At 38.6% G+C, this 19738-nt stretch overlaps 1 protein-coding gene across 7 annotated transcripts in view; it reads left to right on the forward strand.

Annotated features, from left to right (window-relative positions):
• BNC2 (basonuclin zinc finger protein 2) overlaps positions 1-19738 on the forward strand; it is a 415446-nt gene that overhangs the window by 162571 nt on the left and 233137 nt on the right. For 4 of the 7 annotated variants that reach the window (XM_074330352.1, XM_074330351.1, XM_074330348.1 and 1 more), the window contains exon 3: positions 5855-5938. The exons of the other annotated variants lie outside the window; for them this stretch is intronic. In XM_074330352.1, coding sequence (XP_074186453.1) covers positions 5855-5938 — 84 coding nt within the window. The remainder of the gene's footprint in view (positions 1-5854; positions 5939-19738) is intronic. 7 annotated transcript variants of the gene reach the window in all.

Genomic DNA, 19738 nt, shown 5'->3' on the forward strand with positions numbered 1-19738 from the left:
ATTCAGTTTCCAAAATACTGAATTATAAGAATGATCGCAAACCAATTGAAAATCATCTAATTCTTTACTTTTTTCTTAATATAAAGTCCATCTAGGGCACAGGTACAAATAACTTTATTCTCATTTTCTTCAGTGCTAACTCCCGTGCAAAATAAGATTTGGAGAAATAAGCAAACTCTGTCAACTGGTAGGAGACTTCTCTAGTAAAACACTAGCGTGCTTTGAGAGAACTTTGTCATAATTTCAGTTCTGTCCAATTGATCGAATGTGGAGGAAGACAGTGGTGATAGGCCTCAGTTTTCTTGTTTAAAAATAAAAAGAGTAAAGCAATGGAAATTATACCCCCCCCCGCTTACTAGTCTGGTGTGGGAACTAATAAATATTATGTGTAAAGCCCTCGGCGAGCTCTGAAAGGAAGATTCTATGTAATTTTAGCATTATTCATGGTCTATTAGATTCCTCAGGATGTCACCAGGAAAAAGAGATTTTCACCTTGTACCTTACATTTCACAGTAGAAAAACAAGGTACTTGGGTCGTCGTTTGTGGCTGTGAACATCTCCTGTCATTGTACCTGTGGAGGTTGCTCCTGTCAAGGATCCTAGGGCCCTTTCTTTCGGCAGCTCACCCAAGAGAACCAGATCCTGAGGAAGAAAGAGAGCGAGCCTCCATTAAACAGCTCCTGGCCCCTGTGAGGACACTGTCCCCACACCCCTCTCCCCCAATCATCTTCTGTGTTTGTCATCCTGTTGAGGAGCAGAACCACGTAGTTGGCCGTTTTCGCCTCCTGATCCTCTAGTTCATTGTTCCAGGACGACTCCAGAGGGCCTGTCCGCTGTCCTACTCAGTTCTTCTATAACGTCTCTCATCCTTACCGTGCTCCTAGTCATGCAACCCTGCTCTGCCTCCTCTGAGGCCTTGGTAAGGAGGAGCGTAGTTCTGGCTAGTCCGTATGGGAAAAGGGATAAACACTGTTTGACTCACCAGTAGGAGAGGTCATTAAGCGGTGTTTTCATTCTTAAGCTTTAGGTTCTGTATAGTTGGCCCTCTCCTAAGTCTTAGCCTGGGCTTTCGTGGTTGAGAAAATAGGCTTAGAATGTTGTCGTTTCGTTAAATGGTAGCCTGAAAAATTAGGATATACGTTCACTGCACATCCAGCAACTCAGCTCACCTTCCTGTTTTTCAGTTTTCGCATTCATTTATTTTGCAGCAGTGTGTTTAGCATACATCCTCATCCTTACGGTATTGGGTAATTAATTTATTTCTTTCTCTGCCCTGTCGCACGGAGGCTCCTGGCTAGCATAGTCGAATCCATTTCCCTTAATGGCCTTCCTGAGTTCTTTGTGTTATCTGAGTAATTTTTCCTTTTGCTGCTTGGCATTGTCTAACCCCTGAAATTAGGCTGAAGTTTTATCAGTGCTTTTCTTTGGCTTAGAATGTGACAGAGCTCACACTCAGCCATGTCTCCGAGTCCTCCCAGGGGACTTGTTTTGGGATTTCTGTCTCCCTCTCTTTGAAAACCAGTTTTGTCTGTCCATTCTTTTCCCAGTTCTTCTTGGGTTCAGCTCGTCTCCCTCCTCTCTTCACTGCTAGACTGAAGCCACCAAAACACATACACTTCAGAACTGATCTGGGCTTGTGGCCAGCCTACCCGAAGAGACTTGAGCTGACATGGAAGTCAGTTTGTTTATTTAGGCTGTGACTTTTATAGTGCCTATCAGGCAAGTGCGTACCTGAATGTTTAATGTGTAAAAATAAAATAAAATTTCAATGGGCCCTGGCTCTGCAAGAAGAAGCATCCCAAGTTCTAGAAGCCTTTTTTTTTGGTATCACATTTCTTGTCCCAGGTTATCGTGTCTGTGCCTCTTTCTCTCTTCCTTTGTCCCTTCATTACACCCACCTTGTACCCACTTTCCGCTTCAAATATTTTGAACGGTAGCTTCCGTTTACAATGTGAGCTTCCTCTGCTTCTTTTCAGAAACGTGGGCCCTAACAGTCTTTATGTGTGATCTTAGTAAACAAAGAACGCGTGTGTGTGTGTGTGTGTGTGTGTGTGTGTGTGTGTAGGAAACTTGCCATATTTCCTCCCTGCCCCACAGAAAATGTGTTTTCTGGAAGCCCTTTTGACACTGAAGTGAATGCCCACTGGCCCTCCCTTACTGAAATCTCCTGAGAGGAGAGAGAGAGGGAGAGAGAGAGAGAGGCCTTTATGCTTGTTGTCATATCTTTTGTTTCTGCTGATTATACACAAAGTAAGTTGTAAATAGCTCTCTCACACACCATGATTCCTTTGAGGTATGTACAGGAGAGTAGATATGCACTCAGCTTCTGCTTACCCTGGGGATTCTAGAGGGTCCCTTTCAAGGCCTCTTATTTCCTGTTACAGCACCAGCGGAATGAAATTTAGATGAGTACTAGACAATTACCATCCCGTAATGAAACCTGTGGCAGAATGTTTAGAAACATTAGCTGATCAGTTTAGTATTTTTCTTTCTTTCTTAGCTTGAATGTTTTTGTTACTTTCAAAATCAAAATATACAGTGACTCAAAAAAGAAAAAAAGAAAAAGTTTCCTTAGTCTTACTTCTTTTCAGAGATACAAATCACTGCATTTTGCAAAAGCCATTGTAGAACTTAGTTTTAAAGTATGGCCTTGAACCAGACACTGAACACTAGCATGAAGGAAAACAGATAAAATTGTAATTCCCCAAATCAATTTAAATTTTATATTCCAATGAAAACAGTGGTTAGGTATACACCATATTTTATTATCTTAATTTAAAATGGAGTAATAATAAGGAGTTAGACAATTTATGTATGCTGTTTCTGCCAGTCATTTTTTTTGTTTGTTCACTTTATAGCTACCTGGTTAACAACTGAGGCTTTTAAATTAAAAGGCCTAATTGTCTAGGTGTGCTGAATTATAACTAGTTAGGTTATCAACTTTTATACCCTTTGTGTTTTCCTTGCTACATTTTGATGAATTAGGAAACAGATATCACTTGCCATTGCCTTAAAACGTTTTCTCTATCTGATAATTAATGACATTTGTTAGATCCCATCAGTGAAACTATGTAGTTTTGGTTTCAATCTCAATTTCCTCATCTTTAAAATATGGGAGTCCATTTTTATGAATCCTTAATGGATTTTTTTTTTTCCTGCTCAGAAATTCTCGGATTGTAACTATGCGAGTGCTATCCACTTCTCTACTAGTTCCTTTTTGTGATTTGGATTGTTGAAACATTCTAGTAGCCTGGCACAGTTTCCTTCCAACGTATTCACAGAACTTTTTGTTTTCTCTCAGAAACTGTGTCTTTCTAAGTGTCTGAGGTTGTAATTGAGTGTAATTGTACTTGTTTAACTTTCTCCTTTCCCGTTGAGAGTGTTTATAAAATGCATTCTGTGAGGGTAAAAAGGAACTAGAAAGTTAGTATTTGTGACACGGTCAAATAAAATTAAGAAAAGTGGGAATTTGTTTTGTGTACATGAAATAAAGTATTGTTTACACTTAATTTGCACTATAGACATTCTGGCTCATGGAATCTTCTTTAATCAGTTACGTAGTCACATTTATTGAGATTTTATAGGAAGCTTTTTGAGGGGTTTTGTTTTGATATAGAATAGTCTAAGATGAATTTTTTCCAATCCTTCTATTGCACCCTGGGGAGAATTACTGTTGCATGACTCATTAGTGCCCTTCCATATGTCAACTGAGGGGTGGAATCAGCATTATTTTGTGTGTGACACAACACAAATGCACAGTGTCTACTCTTCTCCATGCCCCATTTCTTTTTCATTCCTCAACTTAGAGAATAAATTCCCTTTTACATGGCTTATGTTGTCCCAGACCAAAGAGCAAGTAGTAAGTCTTGGTTTCTGGTAACACCTTCTCCATTGCCTTTAATTGTCTGGATGCCACTTTTAAATGCAACTATTACATGTTTTTCATTATCGTCTTCGAAATACATCCTCAGTCTTTCTTTTCTTTCTCATTTTTTAAGTTTGGGCTTTGCAACTTTCTAGCACATGATGAGCTAGGTATTTACCTATGCTAAGCCTCCGTTCCTTTTCATTTGTAAAATGCACATGCTCATATCCCATTAAGATTGTTGAAAGGGAGGAGTGGGTTATTTCTCTATGCAAGATACCCATATGGTGAGTGGCTCATTGCAAGTGTTCAGTAAATATGACCTCCCTTTGCTTTCCATCTTGGGCTTCACCGGTGAAATTTGTCAGTAAAGAGTGGTTATTTTCAAAGACAGATGATATTCTGTTGTCCGTTTCACCTTATGGACATAGGTAGGAAGAAAGAATGAGACACTTGAAAACAGGAGAGTTGAAACTAAAAATATTTGAAGACTCGAATTAGTGCTTTTTAAAAAAATTAGTGATATTCACTGATGAACTTGCAAATGAAGGCTATTGAAAACTTTAAATTTAGAGAAGTGAACTGAGATGTGGGTCAAAGAAAGGGAAATACCTTCCAAGACAGTATGCTTGGCTGAAAACTGATCTGTGAACAAAGAAAATTGGCAGAGATGATCCTAATTCAAGTAAAAAAAGAATGAAATAAAACCAAACACCACAGGAGGGCTTTGAAAAGGAAAGAACACAGGTGAGATGAAGCTGATTGATTGATGGATTGAGATTCCCATACATATAGATACCCTCTATCCCCGAAAATAAGACCTAGCCAGACAATCAACTCTAATGTATCTTTTGGAGCAAAAATTAATATAAGTTCCGGTCTTATATTAAAGTAAAATAAGACTGGGTCTTAAATTAATTTTTGCTCCAAAAGACGCATTAGAGCTGATTATCTGGCTAGGTCTTATTTTCAGGGAAACACGGTAGGTGTATATATATATTTTTTAATTAAAGTTTATTGGGGTAACAATGGTTTGCAAAGTTACATAGGTTTCAGGTGTACAGCTCTGTAATACATCATCTATATATCACATTGAGTTCGATAGGTGTATAATTAATGAGTTAGTATGTGTTTGGAAATACTGAGTAGTGATTTAGAGAAATTTTAAAAAAAGGAGGAAACAGGTTGAGATCGAATCTATATCCTTTTTTCCGTACCTTAAAAAATCTAAAATGAGGTAAGCAAGTGACAGTTGGCAGTATTTCAGGATGAGATTGACTAATTATAATAAATAAAGTAATTTTGAAAGGGTATCTTAGTGGCATAGAATTCTAGATACAGAGAAACATTCACTAAATTATAGCTATTTTGTTGTTATTTTTGTTATTAGAACAGACATAAAATACAACTCTTGAATGTAATTTCAAAATAGTAAGTAAATAAATAATAAATATTGATAAATAAAGTCTGCCTATGCTAGTTCAGAAACAAGAAAAATAAATTTCAACAGATATTTTTAAAGTGCAAAAGAACTTTAGGCATTATAGAATGCAACTTTCTTAATCCCCACATAAGAAAATTAAAAGATAGGGAAAAAGAATCACCATATGTCAAGCAGCAATTCTGCTTCTTTTTCCCTTCCCTCATTTCCTTCCTCTGTCCCTTGCTTTTTACCTTCCTTCTTCTCTCCTCCTTTGATCTATAGTAGACATGTAAGTGCCTACTTTGTGTTACTTGCTTTGGATACAAGGGGGAATAAAGTTTACGTGGATCTTCTTGTAATTTACCTTCTTAGTAGTTAATACACTTGGATGTGTGATATTTACAATATATTTGACCTACTAAGTGTCAAAAGTCTGTGACGCCATGATGGCCTGTTTCAGAACTGCAGTTTGTATGTCCCTGCGTTGCCTGGGTCGAGTGTGTTTGTGTGCAGTTCTCAGCAGCCTCCACACCCAGCAGCTGTCTAACTCGGCCGTATTCCCCCAGGTTCCAGTGGCATGTGCTGGCAGAGTGCTGGGTGCAGACTTTTGCCCAAACCTGGAGGAGCCAGACCAGAGGCTGGAAGTCCAGGTTGGAGTCTTATTGTTTTATCAGTTGGGGTGGTGTGACAGACACAATGGTCCCTGAAGGACACACAGATCTGTCAATGCCATCAGGAGACGGACAACCATTGAGACAAGTATAAAGGAGGTACCAGAGTAGCATATGTGCAGCAAAAAGTCCTTTTCAGGATAAGTTGTCTGTAACAGGAGATCGATCATTTATTCTTTCAAGAAATAGAATGTACTGCGGTGGGTAAGAACTTGGTTTCTGAGGCTGGGTGCCCAGGCGGACACAAGCTGCCATGACACCTTTAGCAAATCACTCAACCTAACTGAGCTTTAGCTTTCTCGTCTATAAGATGGAGATCCACCACACTGGGTGATCATGAGGTGACATGTCCTAAGTATATCCAGCAGTTAGCATAGGTCCTGGCACGTGACAGGCACTCAGAATATCAGCTCTTGTCCTTCTACGTCATCGTAACGTGCTAAGCATTGTGCTAGGCACTGGGGGTGCATGGCGAGCGAGCCATGCTTCTTGTTTTGTGGTTTCTTGGCTCAGGAGAATGCAAGCCATTCAGCTGGGCACTATACTGGAAAAAGACTTACTGATAAGCGTCTTCTTTTTTTTCGTGGATTGGGAGATCTGTCCTCTGGTGAAATATTAACTTTATTAGCAAAGTGCATTTTTTGTGGAAGTATTGACTTGGAATTCAGTTCATTTTGTGTGGTCTTGAGGTATTCAAAGCAGTTTGGTGTATTGCAAAGTAAAAATATAAATGTGACGTCTTAGCCAAAGGTATGTCTCCAATTCCAGGTACTTTTCAATATTTAAGGAATGCATGTGCCAATGATGCAAAGATACAGGCTGAGGTTTCAACATGGGTATCATCTCCTAGTGTGAGCAAACTCATAGTATTTTTTTAGGACCTCCTTTTGGCGCCATTTTCTGATTTACGGGATGAGCATAGTGAGCTCAGTTTTAAAACATTTTTACTGATTTAGACACCTCACATGAGAAAAGAGAGTAGTTTTAAAAATCGACTTCTTCACAGCAGGAGTGAAGGTGGAGGTGGTGGTAGGCGGAGGTTCAGTTTTTATGGTACTGAAGGGTGCCCCATCTCTTGCACACCTGCTCTTGGACGGGGGGAAGACCACCTGCGCTCTTCAGTGCCATAGGCTGGTACTGGCTGGGTGGTGTGTGGCTGTGATACAACAGAAAAGCAGGTGTGACACATAGGAGACATGATCATGCATTTCCCAGTGTTAGAAAGCTAACAGCTTGTGTGTGACACATAAGTGCAGAGTGATGGAAGACTTTTCGTGGAGAGTAGTCTGATCCTTGACCTCTTTGGGTAGGACAAGTAATGGTCTTCAAACATGTCACCTGGAATGGTCTGTCATGGGTGGCTGTTGGATAATTTGTTTTGGAACCTTGAGTTACAGTGCAAAGAGCAATGGGTTTTGCAGATGTGAGTGCATGAAATAAAACTGAAAGGGACCAATGGAGCACCATTATTATGACATACCCAGGGAGAAAATGTATAGTTACAAGTTTAAGTGAAGCTCTGCTTGTCGGGAAACAGATTGTGGAGCTGACAATTCAGTGTGGGCCTTGCAAAGAACACCAGGCTCCTGCACAAAGAAATGAAAGTGCTCATTTTATTGGATTCCTCCTCTTGCAACACCGTTTTGGCAGACTGAGTGGAAAGGTTGAATCTGTCAAGAGTCAACTATGGTGAATTGGTGAATTAACTGGGACCCACTTGAACCATTTCCTTCTGTTTTTCCTCTTCCTTTCTAAATATGGCTTCCATACATTTTAAGAATATCTAGCACATAGTTACATTATGTCAGTCATAATAAACTTGACACTTAATATGTTCTTCACCAGCTAACAATTCCAGGAGTAGTTTTTAGCTTAGAGTCCTTTCATGCTTGCCATGGAATATATTCTGGTGGGTTTTGTTGTTTGTTTGTTCCCCCGCCCCCCCCCTCCACAGAGTGAGCCATCTCTTATTTTTCAGTCCAATTCCACACTCCAGGGAACTCACTATAGGACTTGCTAGATGCATCAGTCATTTACTTTTCCTGCTTGGATCTCAGGCTTTTCCCCAGGGCCAAGCATTATAACCACCAGAGGATTTGCTGTTCGGCCTCTTGATTCCGAGAATAACCTCTTGGGCACTTCGATTTAGGAGCAACTGTTTGTTTCTATCCTTTCCTAGGAAGGATTTTCATTTAGACACGCAGCACCCATAGCTGGTCTATTTTTATATTTAGCCGACATCAGTTCCCATGACAGGTGGAGTCTCTTCCTCTTCTTACCTGCTTCCTTTGAACCCATTTCTTTTATCCCTAAAATTTCAGATGGCTTAGCAACGTTGTTGTTTAATAATCCGAAGATCCCTGATACGCTTTCATGAATGTATCTTTGGTTTTGAATGACCGTCGTCCCTGAAGGCTGTGCCTGACTTAACTATTGCAAGGGCACCTGCTCTGTATTTTGTGTGTTAACAGGCTTGATTTAGAAAAGTAGCTGGAAATCAAGATTTGGATTCACTAACTGTTGATTTTCCTCAGTCCCTTTTGAAGTAGGTGTGAAACTGTGCTTTCTTCAACTGGGCTGGTTAACTGATGTACAGTAGCAAAAAATTGTCTTCTTATGTAATTATTTGGTAGGAAATGGTTATTCTAGTTTAGACTCCCTTAATTGCTATTAAATATTTTATTTTTAATCAGAGAAAAGTTACTTTTTTAGTCTAACAGTGCCTCGTCATGTATTCAATTGTTACAGTTAGCCCAGCGCAGTTCCTTTCTTGTTTGGAAATTCAAGATGTGGGGTTTGCCTTGATATTTTTTCACCACGAAAGTGCTTAGAAAATTAGAGTAAATAATGCACCAATATTTCAGTACCAGATTAGACACAATTTACTGTGATGTTTCATAAACCACAGACTCCTTTCTTCTAGGAATGTGTGAGGGATCACTTCTTTTTCCAGACATACCGGGGTGCAAGTGTAAATTTCCATAAAATTTAAATGAGGTGCTTCCTGTAATTAATGAACAATTGTGGCTGCTCTCTAGTCTGCATTGTAATTAACCGTGATCAGGCTTGTTTAGTGATGACACTGTTCCTGTAATAATTTGACAAGCTACTGTGAATTTGCCAGGTTATTAAACAACCTGCAGTATTCACTTATGGAATCACAGGGAAGGGCTTGGCGGCTGCTGCTAGTTGAATGCAGCATAAGGGTGAACCAACAGCTGCCCATTGAAGTCTATCGATCACCATGAACAGACTTAAATTCCAATGATTTGGGAGAAGTTAATTAATTTTGTGCGAAGTGTCTTGAAAACTTTTTATTGCATGATAAATCTACCGGGGCAAACCCAGTCCGTTTTATGAATGCATAATGAAGCTAGCAAATTTTTATATTGTCTCACCGGTATGGACTAAACAGAATCTGAGGTTTCCCCTTCCCACCCTATTAAATAGGTATAATTATTTTTTTAAAACGACAAAGTTTCCTCCCCGAATCCATTTACAACATCCCTCTAATATAAGTTCACTCTTGTGTGTGTGTGTGTGTGTGTGTGTGTGTGTGTGTGTGTGAAATAGCAGATGACCTTGTGCTAAACACTGTCGTGCCACAGGTAGAAAGAGTGATCTAAGTGCACTAGTAGCCTGTGTGCTTGGTCACTAGTGTACCCGCCTAACCCAACCCCCCTTCAGGTTAAGAACTGTTCAAAACGTTACTGTCTAGTTACTGTGGTGTCTTTCATTCAGATTCTGTTTATTGACGAAACCACAAGGATTCCTGCCCAAAGTACCAGGCGGTCTATGCTTGACTGATTTTGATTTTCTAACATCAGCCCTGGGGTTTATTTGAAAAATGTACATACACTGCAGCTTTAACAAGTCAAGTGACTGCATGTTTTTGACCATGGAGTAGAGTATATCTGAAGATCATTAAATGTAGTGGGGGTAAGGAGGGGTGGAGAAGAAGTGTAGTAGTCATTGTACGATTGCAAAGTGTGTGTGTGTGTGTGTGTGTGTGTGTGTGTGTGAGAGAGAGAGAGAGAGAGAGAGAGAGAGAGAGAGAGAGAGAGAGAGGGAGAGACACATGGTTTTTGTCTTTTCATCTTCTCCAAGAGCCAGAAAGTTTCCTGCCGTTCTCTTTCCAGCTATTGACAAATGATTGCCAGATGTGAGATCTTTGCAGTGCTCTTTCCCTCCGCAAACCTGCAGCGATGGGATATTTGATTCTCCCTTGCCCATTTCATCTCCTTTCCACATCTGCCAGGGACACACAAGCAATACATCCCTACATGAGAGTTTAAAGTTTATTCAGCTCCTTTTTCCCCTTCGATAAAGTGTTTGGAGACAACAGAATGAGGTCCATATGACTCGCTCCCAACTTCACTGTATGGAATTAGTTGTTTATTTTACTTATCTACCTCTCAGTAATTGAACTATTTCATTTTAGTTTCGGTCCATGGAAAATTTGATGCAACTCTGGGAGTGCTAAGAGTTTCCTATTGTCTGCTTGCTGCAAGTATGCCATCAACACAACTTCTCTCTCATCCACAACTTCTGATAAAAACTAGACTGTTGGTTTCATAGGACTTCCTAGGAAAGTAATTTTAATAAACAACTGTCAAAATATTAAGTGTAGCATGTCAGGTAAAATTTAGTAGTCATTTAATATTAAAAAACATCTGTGGGGGGGGATTCAACTTGTTTGGCTTGATTAGCTTACCTTGTATTTGTGTCCATTGTCAGAGTTGAAATGGATATGGTCCTAGGTTTAATCCCAAATAGCTTGTAAAAGAGAAAGTGCACTGAGTTTTGAAGACATCTGAAATTAGCCGGTATAGGCCACACACATAATCACTACCATGCACAGAAGCCTTTTGCATCTGCTTGGAATCTGTATTGATATTGATTTTTTTTTCTCATCTCAGTTTAAAAATATTTTCCAAAATGCTCTTATAGCTTATGTTCATACTATAGGGTGGCCTGACACAGGTGGCCTTTCAGTTTTCTTATTACACTTTTTGGCAAACGAAAAGGCCCCTTATTCCCTGAATAAGATCAGCAGGGTTTTTTTGTTGTTTTCTTTTTTTTTTTCCTTCACATTTGAAAATAATCCATAAAATGTCTGCCACATGTTCGCTAGTTGATGGAAATGTTTTCCAAATTAGAGCTGTAGTATTGGATTCTTATTGTAAGTGCTGGTGTGTTTACTAATTCTGATACCCTCTTAGCTAACTGTGGTTATGCAAATTTATTTTTATTGTGAAATTCAAATGACAAATACAAGATACTTACTATTTCTGGATTTCTATCCTGAGGAGAAATTTGTCGTCGTTGTTAGGGCAAGAAGTACATGGCTTTGCCCATGTTAGAATCAAAAGAGGAAAAGTGTAAAGTCTCATTTTCAGTATGTCCTTTTAAAAATTTAACAAAACGACAAGAAACAAAACCTAACAAGAATGAAAACGAAAAGACAACAAGCCCCTGAAAAGAATAAATCCTAAGCTTAGAAAAAAGAGGTAAACCAGACTCATCAAGATATATACATGAATGAAGTGTGTGCCACTTTCTGTATATCAGTGCTTTTGTACCTTAGTAAAGCTTAAAAAAGAAAAAGGGGTAAAACTGTTATACAACATTTTGGCAACTTGTGGCCCACAGTTTTCTGTTGGAAGTGTCTGTTGAATAGGATAGAGGAAAATCGTACTTGAAGATACAGACAGTGATAAACTGTTCACTCTCAAAAACGCAATGATAATAAAGATGAATGTGGTAAGGTTTAACAACCCCCCCCCCCCCCCGCAATGAACCCAAATCAAAAAGGACCCTGTGGAGAAGTTTATATTTTTTTTGTCCTTTGACATTCCCCGAGGACTGATGTCATGTTAGGCACCTCAGCGGATGCCAGTGGCTGGGAAGGTGGAGGCGAAGAGTTCTTACATAAAACAACAAGGTTAGGAACTCCTGTGGCAGGAGCCAAGTTCCTCCGAGTTTAGATCACTTCACATAATTTGCTCTCGTTAATGCATTTGCTGGTTTCTCATGCTTTCCTGCCTTTTCCTCAACATGGTTATTCTGGGAGGCAGAGAGGTGCTAAGCAATGGAGGTGTCATCCGGCCCGCGTACCTAGGGAACGTCCTTCAGAGGACGACTTGTCACCAGCCGTCAAAGAAGAGAGTGGCTTTGTGGTCTCTGAACATCTGGCAGTGCTGCACAGGAAGCTGAGGGGGTGTCATTAATTGTGATGAAATAATTTAAACCATCAGGAATAAATGAGGCTGTTAAGCTAAGTTCAGATTCCATTTGCCATGCACATGTGTCTAGCAGCCTGTGTGCCGTTAAAAAAAATTGAATTATATTAGCTCATGAATAGAAGTGAAACAGATAATGTAAATGAAACAAGTTGCTGTGTAGTGATGACATCGTGTTGAACCACTTCACAGAGTTACAGTTTGTAGGATCAATATATTGAAAGTGGTACATTATTTAATGAATTTTTATATAAAAGTATTCTTACGGTATTGAGGGATTATAGTAAGGACCAGTGATTTATTGGAGCTCAAAGAGCATGAATAAGTGGATGGGTAGAGAGAAACAAGCCGTTGGGTCAAGACGGGGTGGGAGGGTGGGCTTCTTAGCCTGCTGAGCCGGGCTGGTTTGATGCACAGCTTACCTTTCTAAAGAATCTGGCTTCCAGTACAAGATTGGGTGCCATTGCTCTGCATACATGGTCCAGGCTAGAGGACAATTTCTTTTTGACGATGAGCAATTTTGGATGTCCTTTGGAGAGTTTGACACTTTGGACACATCGGTGTTGTTTCTTGAGGATAAAAACAACTAGTTTTGGTGATAGATGACTCCTCAAGCAAATGAACATAAATATATATATGTAAATTATATATACACACACACACATATATATATACACATATATATGTACATATGTACATATACATGCATATATATGTACATATATACATATATGTATATATGTGTGTGTGTATGTATATATATACATATATGTGTATATATATACATATATGTGAATATATATACATATATATGTGTATATATATATATATATATATATAAAGGCTTTGCACCATCAGTGAAGACTGATTTCAAATGTAATTTTCAGGCGTTGTGGAAAGCGGCAGCCCTAATTTCTTTACAAAGGAAAGACTGTCAGGTTTGGAATGTCGGGACATCTCTGAGGTTTTGAGCACTAAACTGGGCAATGGTGTGTAGGTTCCAAAGTACATTTCTAAAATAAGTCATTCCTTTTACACATAAGCCGAGTTTTCAAACTTGAACTTTTATTTAAAAATAAACATGGGAATTTGAAAAATAAAATGAGACTGCTTAGGTACAGAAAGCATTTTTTAAAAACCCTGGGAGAGGTAATCCCTCTGTCAGGCAGAGGCGATGGTCCAGAGCCTTGGACAAGAGCCATTTCCCTGCAAGCCTCTGAGCTCACTCTGCTTGGTCAGTCACGGCCTTTCTCTTTTCCCTGTTCCGAATCTCTTTTCTACTTCTCCTTTTCCTCGGCCTTCTCCATTTTCTCTTTGCCTTTCCTTTATTCACACTTTTAAAAAATCCTGTTATATTTGATTTTCTTTACAACCTGTTTTCATTTTCCATCCTCTGTAGAAGTGAACTGCAGATTCTGTTTTCACTTATAGTCTTAGTTTTCCTGTTCTTAGTGAAAAGATTAATATCCACAGTTACTTAAATTGTAAACTCATAAAATTTATGGTGCATGTTTACATAAACTTGCATGACCATTCGTGGTTTTTTCTAAGGGATGTGAATGAACCTTGGTTGTTTTTTTAAAAAAGGAATTCAGAGTGCTCCCTGAATTCTCCCTTTCCAGAACATTTGAATGGAATTGTTACTGATGAAAGCTGGAAATCTGTGGCTCCAAGTTAGCATCTTCCTTCTTACCCTGGTATAGAAGGAAGATATTCAGATAGAAGCACTTGCATTTCCTGACCTTAAACTTACTTGAAGTCTCATAGAGTAACCAGCAGTTAGGGTAGCGCTTCTCTGTGTTTTGATCTTTGGATTTCATTTTAATTGATGAAGTGGAATAGGAAGGCTTGCATTCTTCAGGTCTAATCTTCTTGGCGTTATTGGAGGGCTTGGAGGCTGTAATGTGTGAGTAAAAGGTACTGTGCCTAGCACATAGCTAGCTAATAGTGAATGCGTTATTGTTATATAAACGTGCTGAACTAGCTTCTCTTGGCTACACAGATAAAAGTTAGGAATAATTTTTTTCGTGAAATTTTCACAAATCTTGACTCTTTAACTATTATTTACCTTTAATCAGTTTTATACGTTTTCCCCAAGAATAAGGAATCCAAATGAGCACAGAAAATTTTGAACAAGATACCTATGTTTTTCTTTCTTTACTTGGAAGAAGTCACTGCATTCTGTAGTTCATTTATTTGTTTCTCAAAGCAAGAAAATTAGAGTATACTCAGTAGTGGCTTGAAGTTTTCTTTTGTAAGTATCTTAGCAAATACAGATAAAAAGTAGTTTCATGAACTTAAGATATTTTCCCCCATTTTTAAATTTTGGTGGAGTGTGGGCTGGATGCCTGTACATATTTACATATTTTCAGGACCTTCTTTATTCTTTTACTGTTGTCACCAATACTCTCTGCTTACGTAGCATTGAATTACTGGATTCTGTATCTTGAGTTCTATATTTCAGGTACATTATGGATTAAATAAACCTTGGTTGAATGGCTTGAGAATTGAAGTACATTCTGCATTCTCCCTGATTACCACTGTTTCTATAAGAGAATGTGATTTAGAGTTCAGATTACCAGTTTTACATAAGCTGTTCATGGGGGGGAATGTCAGTATTAATATAAGAAATGTTATCTAACGTGTTGATTTTTACTTTATGTAAGTTCCTAAGTCATAGGGGCTTCATAGAAGGATAAAGAAAAGATAGGAAAACAGGAAGTCTTTTAATTCTTGTCTTGAGTAGAGAGAATTATGTGTGTGTGTGGGAGTGTGTGCATGTAAATGGATTTCGTATATGCATACAGTGTATATCTCATTACCTAGAAATCCATACTTTTGTATATGTTTACAAGAATAGTGATTTTCTATTTGAAAATTTTGTTGGAGTTAGTCATAATGAATCATTTACATCAAACACAGGTAGTCCCCCTACCTCCACCTGAAAAAGAAAGAAAAAAAATGTTTTGCTTGCATAGATAATGGAATCCCAATTTGTATGATTCCATTAGACTTTTTCTTTGACTCCATATTTTTCTTTCACAGGGTTTTAAAATTTAAACCCGGAAATTATCGGGTCATATAATCTAATGTCTTCATTGTACAGATTTGGACACAGAGGTCCTGAAATTTTACCAGACTTATCCAAAATTGCATACTTTCTAAAGCATTCTTCATTTCTGGTGTGTCGAAGCCTTTAAGATACTGTTTACTGTGTTTTTTAGTCCTTATGACTTTATAAGTATTATATAGCCATGCTCTAAATTTCTTCTTGTCTTAGAAAATGACTTAACTTGGTGTGTCCTTTGTTTTGTGTGATCTGAGTTCACATGAATCAAGAATGCCAAGAGGCTACATTTTTAGGGACCATAGTAGTGGTTCTGGCAGGTTCCCCCACAAAAACAGCAGGTCCTTTCTTTGCGCGATTCAGGAAATGTGCTAACTTGATGCCAAGAAATGGAATGTTTGGGCCCGGCTTTTTTTCTTTTTTTTTTCCTTTTTTCTTTTATGTTCTAGTGTCAGTTAGTATAGAATTTAGGTGTTGGACAACAACTAATTCTTGAACATCAAGAATTGCAAATGCTCCCATCTAAATAACCCCTGTTTTAAGTGAAGTGCCATTGCCAACATCTGCAGAATGAACTTACCCAAGGATATAAAAGTGTTCCTCTTTAGTGTCCAGTACATGCTGGTGGAATTTGATGGCGTCGAGAAGCAGACCAAGTCCCCTTGAAATCATTGTGATTATAAAAACATCTTTAAGTGCCTTTTTGGGTATGATACTGTGTTTGCATCCTATAAAAAGTGAGTTGAATGGACAGGGTCTGTGCCCTCTAGGAGTTTATAATCAAAAACAGGTAATGTAGCTGACATCTGTTATTGTATTAAGGTCCTACAAATAAACATTGATCGAATACATTAACAAAAGTTTTATATCAAAGACAATCAAAAACCTTTTTGCTTGCCTGATAAAGTAAGTAAACAGACATCCTCATCCCCACACTGAAACTATCCATGGAAGTTGTAAAATGACTAAACTGGAATAATCCCGACACGAGGGTACTCCTTTACATTGTTATTTTTTAAGGGTTTTCAAAGAGTGCTGGCATTATCGTGATATCACTGATAGCTTATTGTAAGTGGGTCTGTATTTGGAGATGTTGTTTTTATCTTTCTGGTGAAGGAATTGGGGTGAGTTGAATTTTCCTCCCACTCTGGAATTTTTCCCATTTCTAACTGTTGACTGGTGGTACTTGCTATTGTAAACCAGGATCGTGGAGTGTACTTTAAAAATTTATCCAAACCCCAGATGTTAGTAGAAAATCTATTTTTTTAATTAGCAGCCCTTTCCCCCTTCTAAGTTACTAGAAACTGCATTAAAAACAAATATAGAAGTTTAAGATTGATGCTCTAATGAGATGAGCTTACATATCCAAAAGGCTGTGAGGGGAATATTGGTAAGCAGAGGTAAATTCACAACTTTGGAATGGATTGGTCTGGTTATAAGTTGGAGGAAAGCTATACTAACTAAAATTAAACATATAAATGTTGGCAGTGGCAGGAGGAGATAGTATTGAGAGTGGTAAAATATTTTCTTTCTGCATGCTTCAAGTTTAATGCAAAGTATTTTAACAGTCACTTCATTTTTGAAGTGTAAGGGAACTAAAACAGCAACACTGGGAAGTCTAAACATGAACCCGTCTCAAAGTTCAAGACATGAAAAAAATAGCTATCGCTACTACCCCAGTGTAGGTGTCTGTCTGTGTAAATTAAAGCATGTGGATGCATAAATTAATTAGAAGAACAGTCACTGATATAAATCAGACTTATTTCGTACACTGATGAAATGAGCATTGTTTATACATTTATCTTGTTATTTAATCTCTTCTATATAAACCTGGCTGGTTAGCATTATGAAGTAATAATACAATTAATGTGATGATGGTATACATTTTCTCGGTACAGGCCTGATCCTGCAGGCCTTTCTTGACTGGGATTTGTGTATATAGAGAGGACCATAAGACTGGAAATTTTAATTAGCAAGAATATAAGAATGTTCCTCCTCTTTCCTTCCAGTTGTGGGGTGGTTTTTTGTTTTTGTTTTTTTTTATCTCAGGATGTGTCCTGGGACAGTTTATTCTTTTTGAAGCACTCGTCTACTGACCCCGGAAGAAGGAACTACCTTCAGATATTATTTTCTCAAAACTGTGCAAACTTCTTCATGAGAGCTACCTGCTGTCTTTCAGCTGTACTCTGCTGTGATACTGGGTCTCAAATAAAAGGAAAATTTTCCTTATAAAGGAAGCCATTAGGAATTTCTTGAATAAACAAAGTTTTTTTCTTCCAGGTGCAAAGAATTTTTGTTTGTAGCTGCGAGTCATGTAAGTCCAGGGGTAACACATGCAAGGAACATTCACTATCTCTTACATGAAATGGGAAGCGCTCCTGTTAGAGAGCAGAAAACAGAAACACTTAAAACAAAATGAAACAGAATGCTAGTGCAAAGCAAAATTATTAGTGGCGTTATTTAATATTAGATTCAGAACTTTTTTGGGGGTGTTTTTTGCTCTTATTTATTTTGCCTGCTCTCCTCATCCCCATCCCTCCTGACTCCATGAAATTGGTTTCTTTATGTTCCAAAATGAAAACTTTGCTTTTGGTAAAATTAAATCAAAGGTATGCATTTTATCGATCTTGCTCTTAGGTTGCTTAACTACTCCATGGCAATTTTTTTTTTTTTTTTTTTTAATTCAGTAACAGAATTTGACAGTGGTGTCCAAAATTTTAAGGAATTGCAGAAAAATATGCCACAGGTAATTCCCTCTTGATTTATTTTTATGAATGGTGCCTGATGACTGTTATTTGTTGTTCCTATTTAATCTCATGTAGAGAATAGATTTGAAACAGAGTCCTTTTGGGATTACATACAGGGCAGTTACGAATGTGTATAATAAAATCTTAATTGTGATTTCATTTTGCCCTGAGCAATTAGAAGTTTTTTTTCTTCTTTACTGGTCTACATTGATGTTAAACATTTATAAATTGACAAATCAGATATTTGGATATATTATTTTAAAGATTTTTGTCTCATAGTCATAGACGTGTCACAGATCTCCTTGCTTCGACACGAATTATCTGTGATACCATAGCAACATCCCTGGCTCTTAGCAGAATATGTATTATTTCTGTGGTTTTGTGAATCAGTAACCACTAAAAGATTTCAGACCCAATCACCTATAAATGATTTGTTCAGAGTTTGCTTAATGAGAGAAACTGTGGCGTAAGACAACCTCACAATACGTGTAATGATACATTTTCACTGTCATGCTTGGCTCTCTTCTGGATTATGCAACAATCACTGTTGAACTATGCAGATCTATCTGATGGAGTTTGGGTCTGTTTCTTGGAAGCTTTCAGGACAATACTTGTTAAACCAGTATTGAAATCAGAGAATCGGTTGACTGGAGCCAGACGTATGGAGGGACAGGACTCCTGGGTTGAAGAGGTGACTAACAGTGAGCTGACTGCTCTTCTCCACTTGCTTGTTAGAGACTGCTTCTCAGCGCTGATGGGAAGCAGCTTTCCAAGAGCTGAGAAGGCATTCTGAGGCTCCACGTCCAGCCTTTAGCTGAGAGTGATGCATCTGACCGAGCAGATGAGAAGTGCTGGGGTGTAGTCTGGCTCTCTGTCCAGTAGCAGCCCTAATGGTAAAAGTAAAAGGCTACATGTACCCTTCCGAATGTTTTGTTCTCTGCGCACTCCCTATTCTTCTGGATGGAAAGACCTAGCCTTCCTGTGCTTTGCTAGTTTCTCTCCTTTTATCATTTATCTTTTCCTTTTTCCTGGGAGTTATGCCACTATCTGATCTCTTCCTTCGTTTTGATACAATCAGATATTATTTTATCATTTTGTTTTCACCTTTTAGGATCTTTGGGGGGAGCTGACTTTAACCTGGGTCTTCCTGCAAACAGATCCTGAAATAGTGACTTGCATGAAGGTACTTTGGATAGATCCCAGAGAAGGAATGAAGGACCAGGGGAAACCAATACAAAGATGAATTATGGAGGTATTCAGTACTACTCTGAATGGGTGCTCATTCTCACTGGGGCCTTCTGAGGCACCTCATGAATATGTCTCCCCCAGAATAAAAGGGGGAAATGCTTACCCATTGACTCTCATTCTGGGTTGATCAGTTGTGGCCCTCTGAGAATTAACTCCCCACACTTCTGACTTGTATGTGTACATCTTCCAGGAAGCGTGAGACACACAGGGCAAACTCAGGGTAAGATGCTAATTGGCTACAAAGAGGGAAGTTGGTTGATGTGGCTGGAAGGAGAGGTGACACAGGAAGGATTTTTGGTAGTACCGAGGCGGGACCTCTCTCCAGGGATCAATGCATTGTTTTCAGTATTGGTCTAAAAGCCCAGAGCGCTCTCAGGTATCTGCTGCTCTGAATTCCTTATTTGTTACCGTGTGCTTCTCAGGTGAGTTTAGATATGCCTTTGTCACCACTTTGCTATTTAGAAGGACTGTCGGC

This window comes from Rhinolophus sinicus, linkage group LG04 (genome assembly GCF_036562045.2).
Source record: "Rhinolophus sinicus isolate RSC01 linkage group LG04, ASM3656204v1, whole genome shotgun sequence".
Taxonomy (NCBI): Eukaryota; Metazoa; Chordata; class Mammalia; order Chiroptera; family Rhinolophidae; genus Rhinolophus; species Rhinolophus sinicus.